General features: G+C 38.6%; 1 protein-coding gene across 3 annotated transcripts in view; it reads right to left on the bottom strand.

Annotated features, from left to right (window-relative positions):
- Positions 1–8548: 8548 nt before the first annotated feature.
- The window catches only part of GOLPH3L (golgi phosphoprotein 3 like), a 38183-nt gene continuing 25849 nt past the window's right edge, over positions 8549–20882 (bottom strand). Inside the window, exon 4 of one of the 3 annotated variants that reach the window (XM_030846236.3) lies at positions 8549–11679. In XM_030846236.3, coding sequence (XP_030702096.1) covers positions 11252–11679 — 428 coding nt within the window. In that variant the 3' untranslated portion in view covers positions 8549–11251. The remainder of the gene's footprint in view (positions 11680–20882) is intronic. The other 2 variants (XM_060299883.2, XM_030846235.3) reach the window with 2 other exon arrangements.

The raw sequence follows: 20882 nt of genomic DNA, 5'->3' as shown, positions 1-20882 counted from the left end.
TCTTTCATCCAACAAATTTCATTGAGCACTCATTACGTGTTATGTATTGTGCTGGGCATGTTACTGAACAAAACTTGGGTCTGCTGTGCTTGGGATGCACAGCAAAGCCTATATACTGACACTGGGTTGTGATGAAGAAAAGTACAGTGTTTATTGCAGGGCACCACACAGGAGAATGTGTAGTTAGTGTTCAAAGGACCCAAACCTCCCTACCCCCCATGGCTTTCAGAGAAGAGTTTTAATGCCAGTGTGAGGGAGAGGGTCATAGGTTGTGTGATCAGCTCCTACACAATTCTCTAATTGGTGATGGTGAGGTAACATGGTGATGTTTTGTGAATCTCAGTCATCAACCTTCTGGTTCCAACTGGTCTGGGGTCTGTGTGCTGGTGGTCAGCATGCAGTTAACTTTCTCTGCCTGGTGGGGATTTTAATATCTGAAAAAGAACTCAAGGATATGGCTCAGGATATTATCTACAGCCCTTGAGGAGGAACTAAAGGTCCTTGACTTTATGGCTAAACTATTATTTTGTCTTGCTTGACTGATTTCCTTTGTTTCTGCATTTCTCACTTTTCTTGATTAAATTTGCTCTTTGGAACTTGGGGAAGGCCTAGGAGGCTAAAGCTTTTCTATAAACAAGAGGTGAGGGACACAGTGAGATCTGTCCCTGAGAAGGCCCTGCAAGTTCCTGCTCGATTTCAGGCACCATGGATGGATGCAAAGATAAAGGTCAGTCCCTGCCTTCAAGCTGTTCACAGATGACTAAGAAGATAAGAGATGAAGACGGTTTACACCGGCAAAGACTATTAAAAGCAGTTTCTTGGAGGAGATGACATTTAAGGAAGTATAGGAATACTCAAGGTAAAAAAAAAGAGAGTGTGGAGAAGACCTTTTCAAGCAGAAGGAGCCTCATGTGAAAAGACATAGAGCCATAAGAAACTCCATGTTCTGGATCCTTGGTTCTCAGACTCGGTTGATTAGAAGTTCCCAGAGAACTTTATAAAAATACAGATTTCCTCAGCCCTCTTTCACCCCAGTTGAATCAGCATCTCTGGGCTGGGGCCTGGAAATCTATACTTTTAAAAAGCTCCCTAAGGAGAGACTGCAAATAAGGCTGATTTGGAACCCCTGTGGAGCAGCAAGACATGACACTGTTCAGGTTGCTGGGGTCCTGGGGAGACTTGTAAGTCATGCTAAAGTGTTGGGGTTTCATGAAGCCAAAGGGGGAACCTCTGATTTCAAGCAGGGAAATGGTATTGTTAGACTTGGGGTTTGGAAAGATATAACTGTGGTAGTGTTGCAGCAAGAAGAGAAATGAGACTTTTCTGATAAACAAAGAAAACAAGAGGGGACTTTCCTGGTGGTCCAGTGGTTGAGAATCTGCCTTCCAGTGCAGGGGACGCGGGTTCGATCCCTGGCCCAGGAACTAAGATCCCACATGCCGCGGAGCAACTAAGCCTGTGTGCCGCAACTACTGAGCCTGCTTGCTCTGGGGCCTGCGTGCCACAACAAAGAGCCCGTGCGCCGTAACTAAGACCCGATGCAGCCAGATTAATTAATTAATTAATTAAAAAAAAGAAAACAAGGGAACAGTGAACAGGCTAGAGAAGAAACAAACTGGCCTGAGTCAATCACTCCTAGTTTTATTTTAACTGTTACTAATCTATAGTGTCTGTAACTAGATTTGTACTTCATGAAGCTAACCTATCACTCCTTAACACTATGTGAATTACACCCTGCACTCCCCTGTAGCAAATCACTCCTTGTAGCAGTTGCATTTCAGAAAGAAGGTTGCAGGCAGATAACCCAGAGACAAACGGACCCAATTACCGGGCTTGCCTGAGCCAGCTGTGACTGTTTTGAACTAACTCAGGAAGAAGTATACAAGAGCTTCATTACTAGAGCCTTATCACCTACCATAGACTATGAGCCCTGCCTATATAACCTCTCTCAGTTCCCCAGGGAGGGGGGCACAGTTCTTGAGGCGCTAGCCTGATCTGTCTTCCCTTTGCATGGCAGAGGAATAAAGCCTTCAAAGCCTTATCCTTCAAAATCTCTATCTCCGTATTTCTGTTCAGCATCGGTGCACAGAGAGCCAAGGTTTTTTGACAACAGTAGCCATGTGGAGATTGGACTGAAATGGAGAGGGAGACTCCAGGATTGCAGTAATCCAGGCAAGACTTGAAAGGCCTGATCAAAGGCAGGGCCGTGTGAATGAAGAGAAGCTGAAGAGACAAATGATATTGGATGTAGGGAATGAAGGTGACGGAGAATTAAGGATGAATCCCAAATTGCTGAGTAAATGGTGGTGCCATTTACCAAAAAGCAAATACAGGGAGAAGAGCAGATTGGAGGGGGGAAAGTGAGGAGAGAAGAGGACCTGAACTTCTTGTTTATTCCTAGTCTGTTGGTCTTTTTTCTTGTTTATGTTTGAATTTTTCAGGGGAAGACCTAAATCTTTTCAGAGTATGAGAGATGAGATATCTTGGAATAACACTGTAAAATTCATCAGTGCTTAAGCAAGGTTCTACAGAAGCATGGAATATAAAAAGAATATAAAAAGTGAAACTGGGGACTTCCCTGGTGGTCCACTGGATAAGACTCCATGCTTCCAATGCAGGGGCATGGGTTCCATCCCTCGTCGATCCCTGGTTGGGGAACTAAGATCCCACATGCCGCACAGCGTGGCCAGAAAACTGCAGAAATGTCTGGGTTTAAGACACATGCCATTAGCACTCTCTGATGGGCCAGACTTAGAATACCAGGGAATTAACCAAGCTCAATCCTCTCCTTGTCTCTTTTAGAAATGTATACTCTTAGGGCTGGCCTTAAGTGTAGCCTAAGAAAAGTAGCTAAATGATCAGAATAACACAGTGTTAAAGATAATTTTCAAAAAAGTAAAATCATAACTCATACAAATGAGGGAACTAGTAAGATGTTAAACTGGTTCAAAAGAGAATCTGAAGACAGACACATATATAGGCAATTAAGAATGCTGAAATTGCTAATAGATATAAAATTGGCCAATATCTACAGGGCATAAAATATTATGTTTGGAGTTATCTTTTTCACAGGGTGGAAATTGTATCTCACTGGCCAAAATTCATTTGTCTCTCTATGTATAAGAATCATTTGCACTGCCATCAGTTTTCTCAATTTACAAATTGTAAAGTAGTTCAAAGACAATGAAAGCCATAGATCGATTATGCCAAAGACTCCTCTAGACAATACCCAATAATGTTTTTTCCCATTTCAAAGTTTTAAAAATGATTTCCCCCCTGAGAACAGAAAAGCCTCTCATCATAAATATCTCACCTCTGCCGTACACTGCATTGAAGTGGAAGTAGCAGCAGGACACCAATTAGGAGAGATGACAGTGGTTTGGACTAGGAGGTAGTAGCTACAGAGAAGGTTGAAAATGGCTGGATGTGGAGTTTTGAAGGTACAACCAACAGAATTTGCTGTTATGAGAATCCAGGATAACTTCAAAGCTTTTGGCCTGAGCAGCTAGGTGAATGATGGCACCATTTACTAATATGGGGAAATATGAAAGGAGGAGGTTTAGGAGAAGAAATATAGATTTTGTTTTGGACACATTATATTCTCTAAAGACATCATTTAAAATATGGTATTTCTTTTTTTTTAAGAGTTTTTTTTTTTTTAATATCCACATTGCTTTATTTATTTATTTTTTGACACACTGGTGAGGAGAGCACTTTTGTTTTGGAGGCATCACACGGACTGTGGAACTTCCCCGACCAGGGATTGAACCCATGCCCCCTGCAGTGGAAGCATGGAGTCTCAACCACTGGACCACCAGGGAAGTCCAAAAATGTGGTATTTCTATACAGTGTAATATTATTTGCCAATAAAAATAAATGAAGCACTGATACATACTACAACATGGATGAACCTTGAAAACATTATGCTAAGTGAAAGAAGCAGTCACAAAAGACACATATTGTATGATTCCATTTATATGAAATGTCCAGAATAGGCAAATCTGCAGAGACAGAAAGTACATTAGTGTTTGCCTAGGACTGAGGGAAATGGGGAATGACTGCTAATGGGTATGTGTTTTTTTCTAGGGTGATGACATGTTCTAAAATTGATTGTGGTGATAGCATGATGCTGTGAATATACTAAAAAACCATCAAATTATTCACTTTAAGTAGGTATGTTATATGGTATGTGCATTTTATATCAATAAAGCTGTTATAAAAATAGTTATCAGGGGCTTCCCTGGTGGCACAGTGGTTGAGAGTCCGCCTGCCGACGCAGGGGACACGGGTTCGTGCCCCGGTCCGGGAAGATCCCACATGCCGCGGAGCGACGGGGCCCGTGAGCCATGGCCACTGAGCCTGCGCGTCCGGGGCCTGTGCTCCGCAATGGGAGAGGCCGCAACAGTAAGAGGCCCAAGTACCGCAAAAAAAAAAAAAAAAAAAAAACTTTTCAAAATATGTAGTTATCAAAACATTATGAAGCTATTTTAATAAAGGATTTTAACCTGCTAAAAATAAAAGGAAAATTAAGTGGTCAAGGGTGCTAATCCTTCTCTGTTAACCACAGGAAACCTGCCTATTCAGACTGTCTATGTCAATGCACCATAACCAACGTAGAACAGTTTGCTAATAGCAAGCAAATAGCTGCTTCTTTTTTTTTTTTTTTGCGGTACGCGGGCCTCTCACTGTTGTGGCCTCTCCCGTTGCGGAGCACAGGCTCCGGACGCGCAGGCTCAGCGGCCATGGCTCACGGGCCCAGCCGCTCCACGGCATGTGGGATCTTCCCGGACCGGGGCACGAACCCGTGTCCCCTGCATCGGCAGGCGGACTCTGAACCACTGCGCCACCAGGGAAGCCCGCAAATAGCTTCTTGATTGCTGGGCTCCCATAAAGCAATCATTCTTAACGTGTGTGTGTGTGTGTGTGTGTGTGTGTGTGTGTGTGTGTGTGTGTAGGACTGGATTATGATTAGCTTTAGTATACACAGCCACCAGTTTTCCAAAGTATGGAAAATCTGATCTTTGAGAATCTAATACAAGCTGTGTTTCTTCTCTCCTCAAAGTGCATGTATAGACACATGCATACATGCAAAAATATTGTACATATTTTCAGGGTGTACAGAGACCCACTGAAGCCCACCAGAGAAGTTGTTTCCATAAATTAAAGCATTGTCACAGGAATTTACAGTGACCTTCATTTATTCAGATTTGTGTTCAGTTATGTGCCCCAAATTTATGATTTGACAATTTAAAAGCTCTGTAGTATGGTTGGTGGGAGTGTAAATTGGTACAACCATACTTGGGAAAACTGGTGGCACTATATACTAAAGCTAAATGTAATTGAAACCCTATAGTCCAACAATTCCACTCCTAGGTACATATATCCAACTGAAATGCATTCTCATGTTCACCAAAACAAGTATTCACAGCAGCTCTATTTATAATTGCTCCAAACTAGAACCACCCAAATGTTCAAAATAAAATAATCAACCGTCACAAAAAATACATATTGGATGATTTCATTTATATAACGTTCAAAAGCAAAACCAATCTATTGTATTAAAAGTCAGGATTGTAGTTAGCTTGAAGGAGGGATATAGTGATTGGGAGAGGGCATGAAGAGGGCTTTTGGCGAGCTGGTAATGTTTTGTTTCTTGAGTTGGGTGCTAGTTACATAGGAATGCTCACTATTCATTACTGAGTCATTCATACATTTTTATTTATTTTGATTTAAGCAATTTTCTCTGGTTATGATTCCATAAAAAGTTTTAAAAGGTATCTAAATGTGAAGAGTAAGATGGAGGAGAGAAATGAAAGACTGAATTAGGTCATCTAATTTTTAAAACATGAACATTTTAAAATAAAAAGTGTTTGTTCAGTCTTTTAAATGTTCATAATGTTAAGAATCTAGTCAACTATTCTGTTACCTTCTCTAGTCTTCCCCTCTTTGATCATAAACATCTCTTCCTCCCTGCTCTCAAATGATAGGAATCCAATTTAGTTTAATATAAATCAGTTTAAACTAAGTTATCTAAGACCCTTCTGGCCTCCACTTAGGAGTTCAAGAAAGGCTGGGGTGACAGAGCTAGGGGAAAAAGTTTTTTTGAAAAATTATTATTAAGGCTAACCCATAAGTATTTTGAGGTGTTGTATTATGGCTTTAAATGTCCAGAAATCTTTGAAGAAGTACTCATCTTTAGATTGGGAGTGGGATCTCAGCATCTCTGAAATATATGAGAAAAACTTTGGCTTTGAATTTTTTCCCATCAAATCAGGAGAATAACATACATCTATTGGGCTTGCATATGGGGCAGAAACATGGCGATTTGGTCAAGCAGTCCTTCTGATGGGGCAGAAGCCTCTAGATTCCTAGCTGAGTTTCTAAAGTAAGTTCAGATAAAATATGCTATTATTCTTGGGAATGTTCACTTAGTTGAGAAAAAAAAAGTGGTGGGCAGAGTACTGATATTCAGGGAACAAAAATCTACACAAAACACATCTATTTGAAGAGTTCTTATGGAGTATTTGTTCCCCACCTTCCACCCAAATTGAATCTACTTTTTTACAATCTGGAATGTAAAGAAAAACTAACAGCAGTGAGTGGGGCTGCTAGAAAAAGATTTCTGCCAGGAAGTGACCCTTGCTTTTCTGACTTGCATTCCGTAGAATTTTATTGCTTTCTGGGAGGGATGGCTCCCTTTCTCACTTATCAATAAGAAGTCATGTCTAGTCTGTCTCTTTCCAAATTATGTACACACCTGGAACTCACTGAGGAGAAAAGGAAGGCAGACCAAGGCCTTGAGAAGAACTGGGGACACAGGAACAAAGATTCATGTACACATGTAATAGGTGATAGGAAAATATAAAAAATCCATTCTACTTATTTCAGCATTAAAGCAATTATTTTTATTCTTTAGGGAGTAAAACACATTCTTAGAAATTATATGAATATATAATCTGTGCATTTTAGCTGTATGGAAAAGGTAAAGAACATTTAAAACATCTTTCAATTAGAATTCTCTTTATAGTTTTGTTAAAAATTTTTAAAATTAATTTATTTTTGGCTGTGTTGGGTCTTCGTTTCTGTGCGAGGGCTTTCTCTAGTTGGGGCAAACGGGGGCCACTCTTCATTGCGGTGTGCGGGCCTCTCACTATCGCAGCCTCTCTTGTTGCAGAGCACAGGCTCCAGACGCGCAGGCTCAGTAGTTGTTGCTCACAGGCCTAGTTGCTCCGCGGCATGTGGGATCTTCAAGACCAGGGCTCGAACCCGTGTCCCCTGCATTGGCAGGCAGATTCTCAACCACTGTGCCACCAGGGAAGCCCAGTTTTGTTAAAATTTGATATCAGAAAACACTCATGCAAGAAGTGAGTACAGTGAAATATTTAAAGTGTTGGGGACTTCCCTGGTGGTCCAGTGGTTAAGATTCTGCTCTCCCAATGCAGGAGGCCTGGGTTTGATCCCTGGTCAGGGAACTAGATTCTGCATGCCGCAACTAAAAATCCCTCATCTGGCATGCTACAATGAACACCCGGCAGAGCCAAATAAATAAATACATATTTAAAAAAATAAAATAGTATTGTAAAACAAAAACAAAAAAACACCCAGCAATCTAGAATTCTATATCCTGTAAAATTATCCTTCAAAAGCGAAGGATAAATACTTTCTCAGATAAAAACTGAGGGAATTTATGTCCAGCACACTTGCCCTGTAAGAAGTGTTAAAAGAAGTTAAGGGAGAAGGAAAATGATATGCCAGAAAAGTTTTATGTAAGAAAAGCATCAGAGAAGGAATAAATGAAGGTAAACAAAAACAGATAATTTGCTAGTTCCAAAAACCCTTCTTTAGTCTACAACTTGAATATACTCTCTTAGAACAATCTCTTTTGAGAGATAGATATGTGAAAAGCACACACATTCATGAAATTCTAGCGCATAACAAATTACTTTGTACATTCTGTATTTTGTTTCCCTAGCCCAGCATAGCCTTGGCTCTTCCTTTTCAACCTGAGAAGATTCTTCAAGATTGAGCTTAAATGAAGGCAGGAGAGAGTAGTGGTTAAAAGCCTGTGTTTGAACTCAAGCTCTGCACAGTGTCCTTAGGCAAGCCTCACTACCTCTCTGAATTTTCTTTAAAATAATCTTCTATGGTTTTTTAGTGTTGAGGACTAAATGAGAAAATATATGAAGTGGTTAGAATAGTACCTCACAAGAAAAGTACTCAATACATGAAAGCCACTATAATAAATAACCTCTTCTAAGTCTTTCCTAGTGTTCCCAGGAAGAATGCTACTTCTTTGTGCTTCTAAAAGTTAAGTTTGGGCTTCCCTGGTGGCGCAGTGGTTGAGAGTACGCCTGCTGATGCAGGGGACACAGGTTCGTGCCCCGGTCTGGGAAGATCCCACATGCCGTGGAGTGGCTGGGCCCGTGAGCCATGGCCGCTGAGCCTGCGCGTCCGGAGCATGTGCTCCGCAACGGGAGAGGCCACAACAGTGAGAGGCCTGCGTACCGCAAAAAAAAAAAAAAAAAAAAAAAAATTAAGTTTCTACTTCCACATGAGCATTTATCACAAAGTATCTTATTTGCCCACTTAAATGTGAGTTCTTGGGGGCCGAAATTGTGTCCTACACAATTTTTTTATTGTCACACCTAGCAAGTGCCATTTAATTTGTAAGTACTCAATATTTTTTTGGATGAATGAATTATAGGCAATAAAATATAAAGCAGTGTTCCCAAATTTTAACGTGTAAGCTTATTTTAACGTGTAAGACTATGTTTAAAATGCAGCTTCCTAAGCCCCCAACCCCAGAGACTGATTTACTAGGAACCTGTATTTTGGCAAAGTACTCACTCCCACAAAGGTTATTTTGATGCACCACATTTTGAGAAACATTGTTACAAAGGATGACTTATGGGAAAACAATATACTTTTTCTGAAATAAAAATAACAAGTATAAACAATCCTAGTAAATACATTTCTTATTGTCCTTTATGCTGTAGACATTATAAAAGTGAAGAACAAGAAGCCAATTACAAGCTCAATTATCTTTCTTTTCACACATTGTTAACTCTGTTATAGTTAGGTATGTTACCTACACTTGCAACCTAAGACTTTCAGCTCTTCAGTAAGTTCACGTGTCACGTGCAAGTAGTTATTAATAGGATAGAATATACTCATTATTTTCATGGTAATAATGGTGTAATTGGGTAACTTATTTTGCTTGAGATGGAGACACTATTCAGACTTTACATTAGCTGGTGTTCGGGTTAGACTTAACATGCCCTGCCCTCCAGTATATATATGTTACAATTGTAATATTTGTGTATGCCTAATTTTCCACACAGGATGAAACAGAGGCTAGTATCCTAGTGTAAACCGGGAGTGTTACTGGCCTTGTGTGAAAAGTTCTCATTTCCAGTTAAAATAACTGAAGTTGTAAAACTGCACAGAGATACCAGAGACAATAATCTTTATTATACAGAAATGTGAAGGCCATATGCATTAAATGAAAAGGTGTTTTGCAATGAACATTATGCAGATTCAAACTGAAGACATCTTCATCTTATCGAGATACAATATAAAAATAAACACTGACCAAGAGTTGCTAGAAAGAACTCAACTTCTACTCTCCCAATCAAGCTGAAACTTTCCACAGGAAAACCTGGTTTCAATTCATGCTGAATTGTTTTCATATGGAAAGAAAAAACTAAGTCAGGTAGAGGCAACCAGGGACTGGTTTTTATACTTTTAGAGAGCCAGACTGAAGCTCTACTCAGCTTCACATTTAAGAATTTGTTTCACTTTAAAATTTATATCTCTAGTCACCTAAGTGATACCTAAAAGTGAAAAAAGAAAGTTAATTGAGTTGGGAATTTTGTGGAGCTAGACAGGTTTAGGGGAGAAGATGAAGTTACAATCATTCATTTAATTACTTCTGATCAGGAAGATTTGATGTCAGGTCTGGATCATCTGTATTAGCCCTTTGATAGCCCGTTTCTCTGTAGCTGTCAAGAGGCAAGATCCATTAAAAGTATCAGCATAACAAATGCTTGACATTAGCACAGTTTGGTGCCTGTCCTCTTTATATTCCCAAATACTGGACTTTATATCAGGATGCTTTTAAGAACAAATTGCCCTTCTAAACAGGATTTTTCTTACTAAGCTTCTGTTTGCATTCACTACTGAATTAAAAAATGTTTTAGCGATTTGGTTAGACAGATGGTTGTGTTGAGACAAGACTAATGACTAGAAGGGTATCTGTGGATTAAATATAGATAAAAGTACCTCCAGAACCCTTAAATATAGACAGAATCTATCAATTTATGTAGGAAGCCAAAATAGGGAACAAGAAGATCTAGAGTTTAGATATATTGTCTGGACTCAGGATGCTGCCTTCTGCAATTGAAATTTACAACTCCCTAAATTCAATCAGAGCAGGGACATTTAAAGTAGTCAGGAGGAATCAGGATAGTCATGTGCTAAAGAGAGGAAATTCTGATGCCACCTCCCTTTGCAAATTGTATTGCTGACTGCTTGAAGGAGGTGGTTGAGAGATACGTTTTTTTCATTTAGACTTCTGTTCTAATGAATGATGGAGTAGGATAATGCTGAGAGAGAGTAGAGAATATATTTCTGGTTGTAGGACTGTGAGAACCAGGTAATCACATTTGGAATATTCTCATTAGGTTAGAAAAGGAAAAATGAGAAAACCACTAGCGGGACACGCGTTTATATCCCAGAGACCATATGCTCCGAAAATTAGTTTTGTTTCCATTGCCCCTTATTCAAAGAGATGGTTACTTCAACAAGCTACATTACTTAGCAGAGCCTGAGAGACAGACTGAAAACATATATTTAAAATGGAAAATAAAATTTTAAATATATGATAAATGGTTTGCTCTACATCTCATTCACATTCTGTGGCTAGAGAAATCCAAATCTCACTTAGATATTCCTGCTAATGCAAAAGCACACTAGATGGAAGTAAACCAAGAAATGAGAGAAAATATTTATTGGGTGTGTGTTGGTTCACCCAGTTTATTCACCTCTGGAGTGGAAGTATAGGGAAAAATAAAGTCTGCTTATAATAGTCAAAGTCTATACAGGAGCCTTGAAGTTGCTCTCCCCAAATAACGAGTTTGATTCAAGAGAAGGAAAAAACATGATGGAAAACATCTCATCACACAAAGCTTGCTGATGGTGTCTCTGACAGTCACTGGCCAGTAAGGGAAAAGGAGAAACCCACCTGCTGGCTTTAGGATTTATTGAAGGCTGCCAGCACAGCCCAGATCATCTCTGTGGCACTGTGCTTTGTCCCCTCTACCTCAGGGTCCAGTTCCACTAGGTCCTTGGCCCGATTCATTGCCACATCATACTTGTCATCTGTCAGAGAGGAGAAGACATTCTCTAGCACGTCAGAGGAGTGGGCTAGCACCAGTAGTGCTAGTGTTCGCTTGTCCATACGCTGAGGGTCATTTACCCACCGCTCTAGGACACTGTCTTGAAGCTTTTTCACTAGTCGCTGCTTCTCTGTTGTATTGGTCACTGGGTGAGTAGTCATGTCAAATAGGAGGAAATTCTGCTTCTCAGTGGTTAGAATACCCTTCTCTACTAGGTTCTTTGCAATTCTCTCTCTTACATTTCTCAGCTGGTACTGTAATTTGAAAGGGTTCCAGGTCTCACCTATGGGAAAAATAAATAGAAGGCTTGAACAACATTATAAACCAACTAGACCTAAGAAGACATCTATAGAATATTCTACCCTATAACAGTAGAATGTACATTCTTCTTAAGTGCACATGAAACATTCTCCAGGATAGACCATATGCCAGGCCATAAAACAAACCTTAATAAATTTAAAAGGACTGAAAACATACAAAGTATGCTATCCAATCACAATGGAATTAAACTAGAAATTAATAACAGAAGGAAATCTGGGAAATTAAAAAATATGTGGAAATTACACAACACAATCTGAAATAACCAATGAGTCAAAGAAGAAATCACAAGGAAAATTTAAAAAATACTTTTGAGTTGAATGAAAGAAACCCCACAACATACCAAAACTTATGGGATGCAGCTTAAAGCAGTACGAAGAGGGAAATTTATGATCCAAATGCTATATTAGAAAAGGAGATGTCAAATCAATAACCTAACATTCTATCTTAAAAAACTAGAAAAAGAAGATCATACTAAACCCAAAGCAAGCAGGAGAAAGGAAATAATAAAGATTAGAGAGGAAACAGAGAAAATCAAATCAAAACTTGGTTCAATGAAAAGATAAAAAAAAGGACAAACCTAGAGTGACCAAGGAAAAAAGAGAGAAGACTCAAAATTACTAAAATTAGGAATGAAAGAGGAGACATCACTACTGACCTTACAAAAATAAAAAGAATTATAAGGAAATACTATGAAAAACAGGATGCCAACAAATTAGACAACCTAGAAGAATGGACAAATTCTTTGAAATACAGAAATTACCTAAACCAACTCAACAAGAAAGAGAGAGTTTGAATATATAACAAGTAAATAGATTGAATAGTAACTTTAAAACTTCCCACAAAGAAAAGTGTGGTCAAGATGGCTTTACTGGTAATTCTACCAAACATTAATGAAGAATTAATGCCAATCCTTCACAAATGCTTAAAAAAAAAGAAGAGGAAGAGGAGGGAACACTTCCTTAGTCTACACAGTATTACTCTGATAAGGAAATCAGAGTAATTTCTGATTACTCTCACTTAGATATTCCTGCTAATGCAAAAGCACACTAGGTGGAAGTAAACCAAGAAATGAGAGAAAATGTTTATTTATTGGGTGTGTGTTGGTTCACCCAGTTTATTCACTGGAGACAGACTTCACAAGAAAACTATAGACCAATACCCCTTATGAATATAGGTACAAAAATGCTCAACAAAATACTAGCAAGCAAATCTAGCAACATATAATAAACACTATGTAGGGAATTTCCTGGTGTTCCAGTGGTTAGGACTCTGTGCTTTCACTGCCAAGGGTGTGGGTTCAATCCCTGGTCAGGGAACTAAGATTCTGAAAGCTGTGTGGCGAGGCTGAAGGAAAAAACAAACAAAAAACAAAAAAAATGGGACTTCCCTGGTGGTGCAGCGGTTAAGAATCCGCCTGCCAATGCAGGGGACACAGGTTCATGCCCTGGTCTGGGAAAATCCCACATGCTGTGGAGCAACTAAGCCCGTGTGCCGCAACTACTGAGCCTGCACTCTACAGCCTGCGAGCCACAACTACTGAGCCCGTGTGCCACAACTATTGAAGCCCGTGGGCCTAGAGCCCATGCTCCACAAGAGAAGCCACTGCAATGAGAAGCTCGTGTGCCACAACGAAGAGTAGCCCCCACTCCACAACTAAAGAAAGCCTGTGTGCAGCAATGAAGACCAAATGCAGCCAAAAATAAAATAAATAAAAAATTAATTAAAAATTTTTTTTAATTTAAAAAAGAAAACAAACAGCAAAATGGCAGAATTGACTGTCTCCTTATCAGTAATTACTTTAAATATAAATGGATTAAACTACTTAATAGTACGAAAAAATTGGCAGAATGGGTTAAAAAACATAATCCAATTATATGCTGTCTATGAGAGATTCACTTTAGATCAAAGGACACAGATAGGCTGAAAGTGAATGGATAGAAAAAGATATTCCATTCAAATAGTAACCAAAAGACAGCAGGGGTGGCTATACTAATTTTGGACAAAATAGATTTAAAATTATGTAAGGTAAGACAGACAGAGAAAGACATTATATATTAATAAAACGTTCAGTACAACAAGAAGATATAACAAGTATAAATATTTACACTCCTAAGAACAGGCTCAAAATATATGAAGCAAAATGGGCAGAACAGTCAGAAGTAGACAGTTTTATAACACCCCATTTTCAATGAGACTTAGATCAAGTAGACTGAAAATAATTAAAAAATAGAAGATTCAACAACATAATAAACTCATTAAGCCTAACAGACATATACAGAACACTCCACCTAACAGCAGAATACACATTCTTCTCAAGTGTACATGGCACATTCTCCAGGACAGACCACTTGTTAGGCCATAAAATAAATCTCAATAGATTTCAAAAGATACATACAAAGTACCTTCTCTGACAACAATGGGATGAAATTAGAAATAAGTAAAAGAAGGAAAATGAAAATTTGCCTATATGTGTAAATTAAACAAGTTTAAACAACCAATGGGTCAAAGAAGAAATTACAAGGGAAATTAGAAAATACTTAGAAATGGATGAAAACACAATGCACTAAAATGTATGGGATATAGTGAAAGCAGTGCTCAGAGGGAAATTTATAGCTGTAAATGCCTAAATTAAAAAAGTAAGTCTCAAATCAATCACCTAACTTTACACTTTAATGGACTAGAAAAAGAAGAGCAAAGTAAACCCAAAGCTAACAGAAGGAATGAAATAAAGATTAGAGAAGAGATGAACAAAAAGAGAGATCAGAAAAACAACAAAGAAGACCAAAGAAACAAAGAGTTGGTTTTTTGAAAAGATCAACAAAATTCACAAACTTTTAGGTAGACTGCCAAAGAAAAAGAGAAAAGATACAAACAACTAAAATGAGAAATTAAAGTGGGGACATTACAACTAACCTTGCAAAGATTAAAAAAAGGATTATAAGAGAATACTATGAATAATGGTAAGCCAATAAATTATATAACCTAGAAGAAATGGACAAAGTCCCTGAAACACTCAAATTATCTAAACTGACTGATGAAGAAATAGAAAATTTCAACAGATTTATAGCAAGTAAAAAGATGAAATCAGGGCTTCCCTGGTGGCGCAGTGGTTGAGAGTCCGCCTGCTGATGCAGGGGACATGGGTTCGTGCCCCGGTCCGGGAAGATCCCACGTGCCACGGAGCGGCTAGGCCCATGAGCCATGGCCGCTGAGCCTGCGCGTCCGAAGCCTGTGCTCCGTAACGGGAGAGGCCACAACAGTGAGAGGCCCACGTACCGCAAAAAAAAAAAAAAAAAAAGATGAAATCAGTAATCAAAAACCTCCCCAAAAAGAAAAGTCCTGGACCAGATGGCTTCATCAGTGAATTCTACCTAACATTTAAACAAGAATTAACACAAATCCTTCTCAAAGTCTTCCAAAAAACTGAAGAGGGAACGCCTCCTAACTCATTCTGTGAGGCAAGGATTATCCTGATACTAAAGCCAGATAAAGACATCACAAGAGGACTTCACTGGTGGCACAGTGGTTAGGAATCTGCCTGTCAATGCAGGGGGACATGGGTTTGAGTCCTGGTCTGGGAAGATTCCACATGCGGCGGAGCAACTAAGCCTAGCTCGTGAGCCACAACTACCGAGTCTGTGTGCCACAACTACTGAAGCCTGTGCGCCTAGAGCCTGTGCTCCACAACAAGAGAAGGCACCGCAATGAGAAGCCTGTGAATCGCAATGAAGAGTAGCCCCGACTCGACATAACTAGAGAAAGCCCACGCGCAGCAACAAAGACCCAATGCAGCCAAAAAATAATAATAAATTAATAAATTAAAAAAATACATCACAAGAAAAGAAAGTTACAGACTAATAAGTCCTATGAATATAGATGCAAAATTCTTAATAAAATATTAGCAAATTGAATCCAACAGCATAATAAAATGATTATTCACCTTGATCAAGTAAAATTTATCCAAGGAATGTAACAGAAAATCAAATGGGCTGAGGACCTGAATAGATATTTTTCTAAAGAAGACATACAAATGGCCAAAAGACACATGAAAATGCGCTCAACATCACTAATCATCAAGGAAATGCAAATCAAAACCATAGTGTGATATCATTCCACATTTGTTAAGATGGCTAATATTAAAAAGACCAAGAATAACAACTGTTGGTGAGGATATAGAGAAAAGGGAACCCTTGTGTACTGTTAGTGAACATGTAAATTGTCCCAGTCACTACAGAAAACAGTATAGGACTTCCCTGGTGGTGCAGTGGTTGAGAATCCACCTGCCAATGCAGGGGACATGGTTTAATCCCTGGTCTGGGAAAATCCCACATGCCGCGGAGCACCTAAGCCCGTGCGCCACAACTACTGAGCCTGTGCTCTACAGCCCATGAGCCACAATTACTGAGCCCGCATGCCACAACTACTGAAGCCTGCGCGCCTAGAGCCCATGCTCCACAAGAGAAGCCACTGCAATGAGAAGTCCACGCACTGCAATGAAAAGTAGCCCCCACTCACCGCAACTAGAGAAAGCCCACGTGCAGCAATGAAGACCCAATGTAGCCAAAAAAATAAATAAAATTAAAAAAAATTTTTTTAATTACAAAAAAAGAAAACAGTATAGAGGTTTCTCAAAAACTTAAAATTACAACTACCATATAATCTAGTAATTCTACTTCTGAGTAGAATTGAAAAGATATATGCACCCCATGTTCACTGCAGCATTATTTATAATAGCCAAGACATGGAAGCAACTTAAATATCAATTATGGATGAATGGATAAAGAAAATGTGGTATATGTATATACACACACCACACACATACATATATGAACACATATACATATAACAGAATATTATTCAACCATAAAAAACAGGAAATCTTGCCATTCATGACAACCTGGATGGACCTTGAGGGCATTATGCTAAGTGAAGTAAGTCAGACAGAGGGACTTCCCTGGTGGTACAGTGGTGAAGACTCCGTGCTCCCAATGCAGGGGGCCTGGGTTCAATCCCTGGTCAGGGAACTAGATCCCACATGCATGCCACAACTAAGAGTTACATGCTGCAACTAAGGAGCCCTTGAGCTGCAACTAAGGAGCCTGCCTGCCGCAACTAATGAGCCTGCGAGCCGCAACTAAGGAGTCCTCCTGCTGCAACTAAGGAGGCTGCCTGCTGCAACAAAGACCCAGCACAACCAAATAAATAAATATTTTTTAAAAAATAAAATAAAATAAAATAAATAAGTGAGGCTGAATGCCCACATAAATCTATAAAAAAAAAAAAGTCAGACAGAGAAAGACAAATACTATTATGATCTCACTTGTATGTGGAATGTAAAACAAAAACAAAAAATTCCAAAATCATAGATACAGAGAACAGATTGGTAGTTGCTAGGGGCAGGGAGGGGGAGAATGACAGAATGGGTGAAGGAGATCAAAAGATACAAAATTCTAGTTTTAAAATAAATAAATCCTGGGGATGTAATGTACAGCATGGTGATTATAGTTAATAACACTGTATTATATATTTGAAAGTTCCAAGAAAACAGATCTTAAAAGTTCTCAGGACTTCCCTGGTGGTCCAGTGGTTAAGACTCCATGCTTCCAACACAGGGGGCCCACGTTCGATCCCTGGTTGGAGAACTAGATCCCACATGCCACAACGAAGAGCTCACATGCCACAACTAAAGATCCTACTTGCCACAACTTAAAGGTCCCGTATGCCGCAATGAAGATCCTGCATGCAGCAATGAAGATCCCATGTGCTGCAACTAAGACCCAGTGCAGCCAAAGAAATAAATATTTTTTTTAAAAAGTTCTCACACAAGAAAAAAAAACTACCTATGTGTGATGATGGATACTAACTAGAATTATTGTGGTGATCATTTCATAATATGTACAAATATTGAATCAATATGATGTACACCTGAAATTAATATAATGTTTATGCCAATTTTAACTCAATAAAAAGTCAAACAATGTAATACATCATTTAACAGAATGAAAAAAAACCCCACATGATCATCTAACTTGACTCAGAAAAGCAACTTGAGAAAAACAAACACCATTTCATGATAAAAACTTCTAGGAAACTAGGAGTAAAAGAAAAATTCCTCAACATGATAAAGAGTATTTATGAAAACCTCAAAGCTAATTGTAAAAGATCCCCCAAAGGTCAAGGAACAAGAAAGACAAGGATGCCTGCTTTCACCACTGCTATTCAACAATTTACTGGAAGTTCTGGCCAGAGCTAGTAGACAAGAAAGAAAAAATTAAAGGCATCTAAATTGTAAAGGAAAAACTAAAACTATCTCTGTTTGCAGATAGAAAATCCCCCAAAGTACACAAAAAGCTACTAGAGCTAATAAACACAGCTAAGTTGCAGGGTACAAGATGAACACACAAAAAATCAGTTGTTTCTATATATCAGAAATGAATAATCTGAAAATGAAATTAAGAAAGCAATCTCATTTATAATAGTGTCTAAGAAAATTAAATATTTAGGAATAAGTCTAACCAGGGAGGTGGAAGATTTGTACACTGAAAACTATAAAACACTGCTTAAAGAAATTAAAGAACACATAAATAATGGAAAGACAGACTGAGCTTCTTTTAATGGACAGGAAGACTTAACACTGTTAAAATGGCAATACCACCCGAAGAGATCTACAGGTTCAACACAATCCCTATCAAATTCTAACAGCCTTTTCCACAGAAGTGGAAAAGCTGATCCTCAAATTCATATGGAATTGCAAGGGACCCAGAACAGCCGAAATAACTTGAAAAAGAAGAATAAAGTTAGTGGACTCATACTTTCCCAACTTCAAAACTTACTACCAAGCTACAGTAAGTAAAACAGTATGGTACTGGCATAAGGACAAACATACAGATTAACGCAATAGAATAGAGAGCCCAGAAATAAACCCTCACAGATATGGTCAACTGATTTTTCAACAAGGCTGCCAACACCATTCAAGGGGGAAAGAATAGTATTTTTAACAAATGGTTCTGAGAAACTTCATATCCACATGCAAAAGAATGAAGCTGAACCTTTACCTTATATCATATACAAAAATTAAGTAAAAATGGATCAAAGAACCAAATTTAAGAACTAAAACTATAAAACTCTTAGAATAAAGCACTGGGGAAAATCTTTATGACATTAGATTTGGCAAAGATTTCATGGATATGACACCAAAAGTACAGGCAACAAGTAGATAAGTTGGACTTCATCAAAATTAAGAACTTTTGTACATCAAGAGTTATTATCAATAAAATGAAGAAATAACAGAATGAGAGAAAATATTTGCAAATCATATATCTGATAAGGGATTACTATCTAGAATATAGAAAGAGCTTCTAAAACTCAACAACAACAACAGAAGCCAATTCAAAAATGGGCAAAGTACTTGAATAGACATTTCTCCAAAGAAGATATATAAATGGTCCATGAAAAGATGCTCAACATCATTAATCATTAGGGAAATGCAAATCAAAACCACAGTGAAATACCACTTCACACCTACTAGGATGGCTATAATTAAAAACAAAACAAAACAAAACAAAAATTAGAATATAAAAAGTGCTGATGAGGATGTGGAGAAACTGCAACCTTCACACTTGGCTGGTAAGGATGTAAAAGAGTGCAGCCTCTGTAGAAAACAGTTTGGTGGTTTCTCAAAACATTGAACTATCACATACCCAGTAATTCTACTCCAAGATATACATCCAAAAGAATGGAAAGCAGTGACTTGAACAGATATATGTACAAAAATGTTCCCAGGAGCATTATCCACAATAGCCAAAAGATGGAAACACCCAAGTGTACATCAACAGATGAAATGAACAAAATGTGGTATACACATACAGTAGAATATTATTCAACCATAAAAAGGAATGAGATTTTGATGTATGCTACAAAATGAATGGATCTTGAAAACATGCTTAGTGAAATAAGCCAGACATAGAAGGAGAATATTATATGATTCCACTTATATGAGTTACTTAGTACAGGCAAATTCATAGAGACAGAAAGTAGATGGAATGAGGGGAGGGAGGAAGAGGGGTGTTTGCAATGATGTGAAAGCTTTGAGTGTAGAGAGAAGTGATGGTTATATAACACTGTGCCTGTATTTAATGTCACTGAATTGTACACTTATGATTAAGATAATAAATATGTATATTTTACCACAATAAAAAGTTAAATATATACCCCCCCCAAAGTTAAAACATATCCACACAAAAACTTGTCTATGAATGTTCATAGCAGCACTATTCATAATAGCCAAAAAGTGGAAATAACTCAAATGTCCATCAACTGATGAATAAGTAATTAAAGTTGTATAACCATACAATGAAATATTATTTGGCAATAAAAAGGAGTCAAATTAAAACGGGAAATTCTTGGGACTTCCCTGGTGGTCCGGTGGTTAAGACTCTGCACTTCCATTGCAGGGGGCACAAGTTTGATCCTTGGTTGGGGAACTAAGATTCTGCATGCTATGCAGTGTGGCCAAAAAAAAAAAAGCGGGGGAAATTCTAATAAGATTGGTGGATTGTATCAATTTCAGTATCCTGGTTGTCATATTTTAAAATTTTGAGAAATGTTACCAGTGGGGGATTCTGGACAAAGCATATAAAGGGATCTTTCTGTATTATTTCTTGCAACTGCATGTGAATATACAAATGTCTCAATAAAACCTTCAGTTAAAAAAATTGTTCCAGGTCTTCCCTGGTGGCGCAGTGGTTGAGAGTCCGCCTGCTGATGCAGGGGACACGGGTTCGTGCCCCGGTCCGGGAAGATCCCACATGCCGCGGAGCGGCTGGGCCTGTGAGCCATGGCCACTGAGCCTGCGTGTCTGGAGCCTGTGCTCTGCAACGGGAGAGGCCGTGGCAGTGAGAGGCCCGCAAAAAAAAAAAAAAAAAAAATTGTTCCAGAAGGTGACACTGGCTGGGATCTCAAAGTGCCCTGTGGAATATTCTCCTAAAATATTATGCCTTAGGCTTGATTATTCATATTAAAGTTTTTGAACTTGCCCTTGAGAAAAAAAGGAATGAAGTGCTAATACATGCCACAACATGGATGAACCTTGAAAATATTATCCTCAGAAGTTAGTCACAAAAAACCATAAGTTGTATGATTTCATTTATATGGAATATCCAGAAT

Source organism: Globicephala melas, chromosome 1 (assembly GCF_963455315.2).
Source record: "Globicephala melas chromosome 1, mGloMel1.2, whole genome shotgun sequence".
Taxonomy (NCBI): Eukaryota; Metazoa; Chordata; class Mammalia; order Artiodactyla; family Delphinidae; genus Globicephala; species Globicephala melas.
This window is presented reverse-complemented; position numbering and strand designations above follow the sequence as displayed.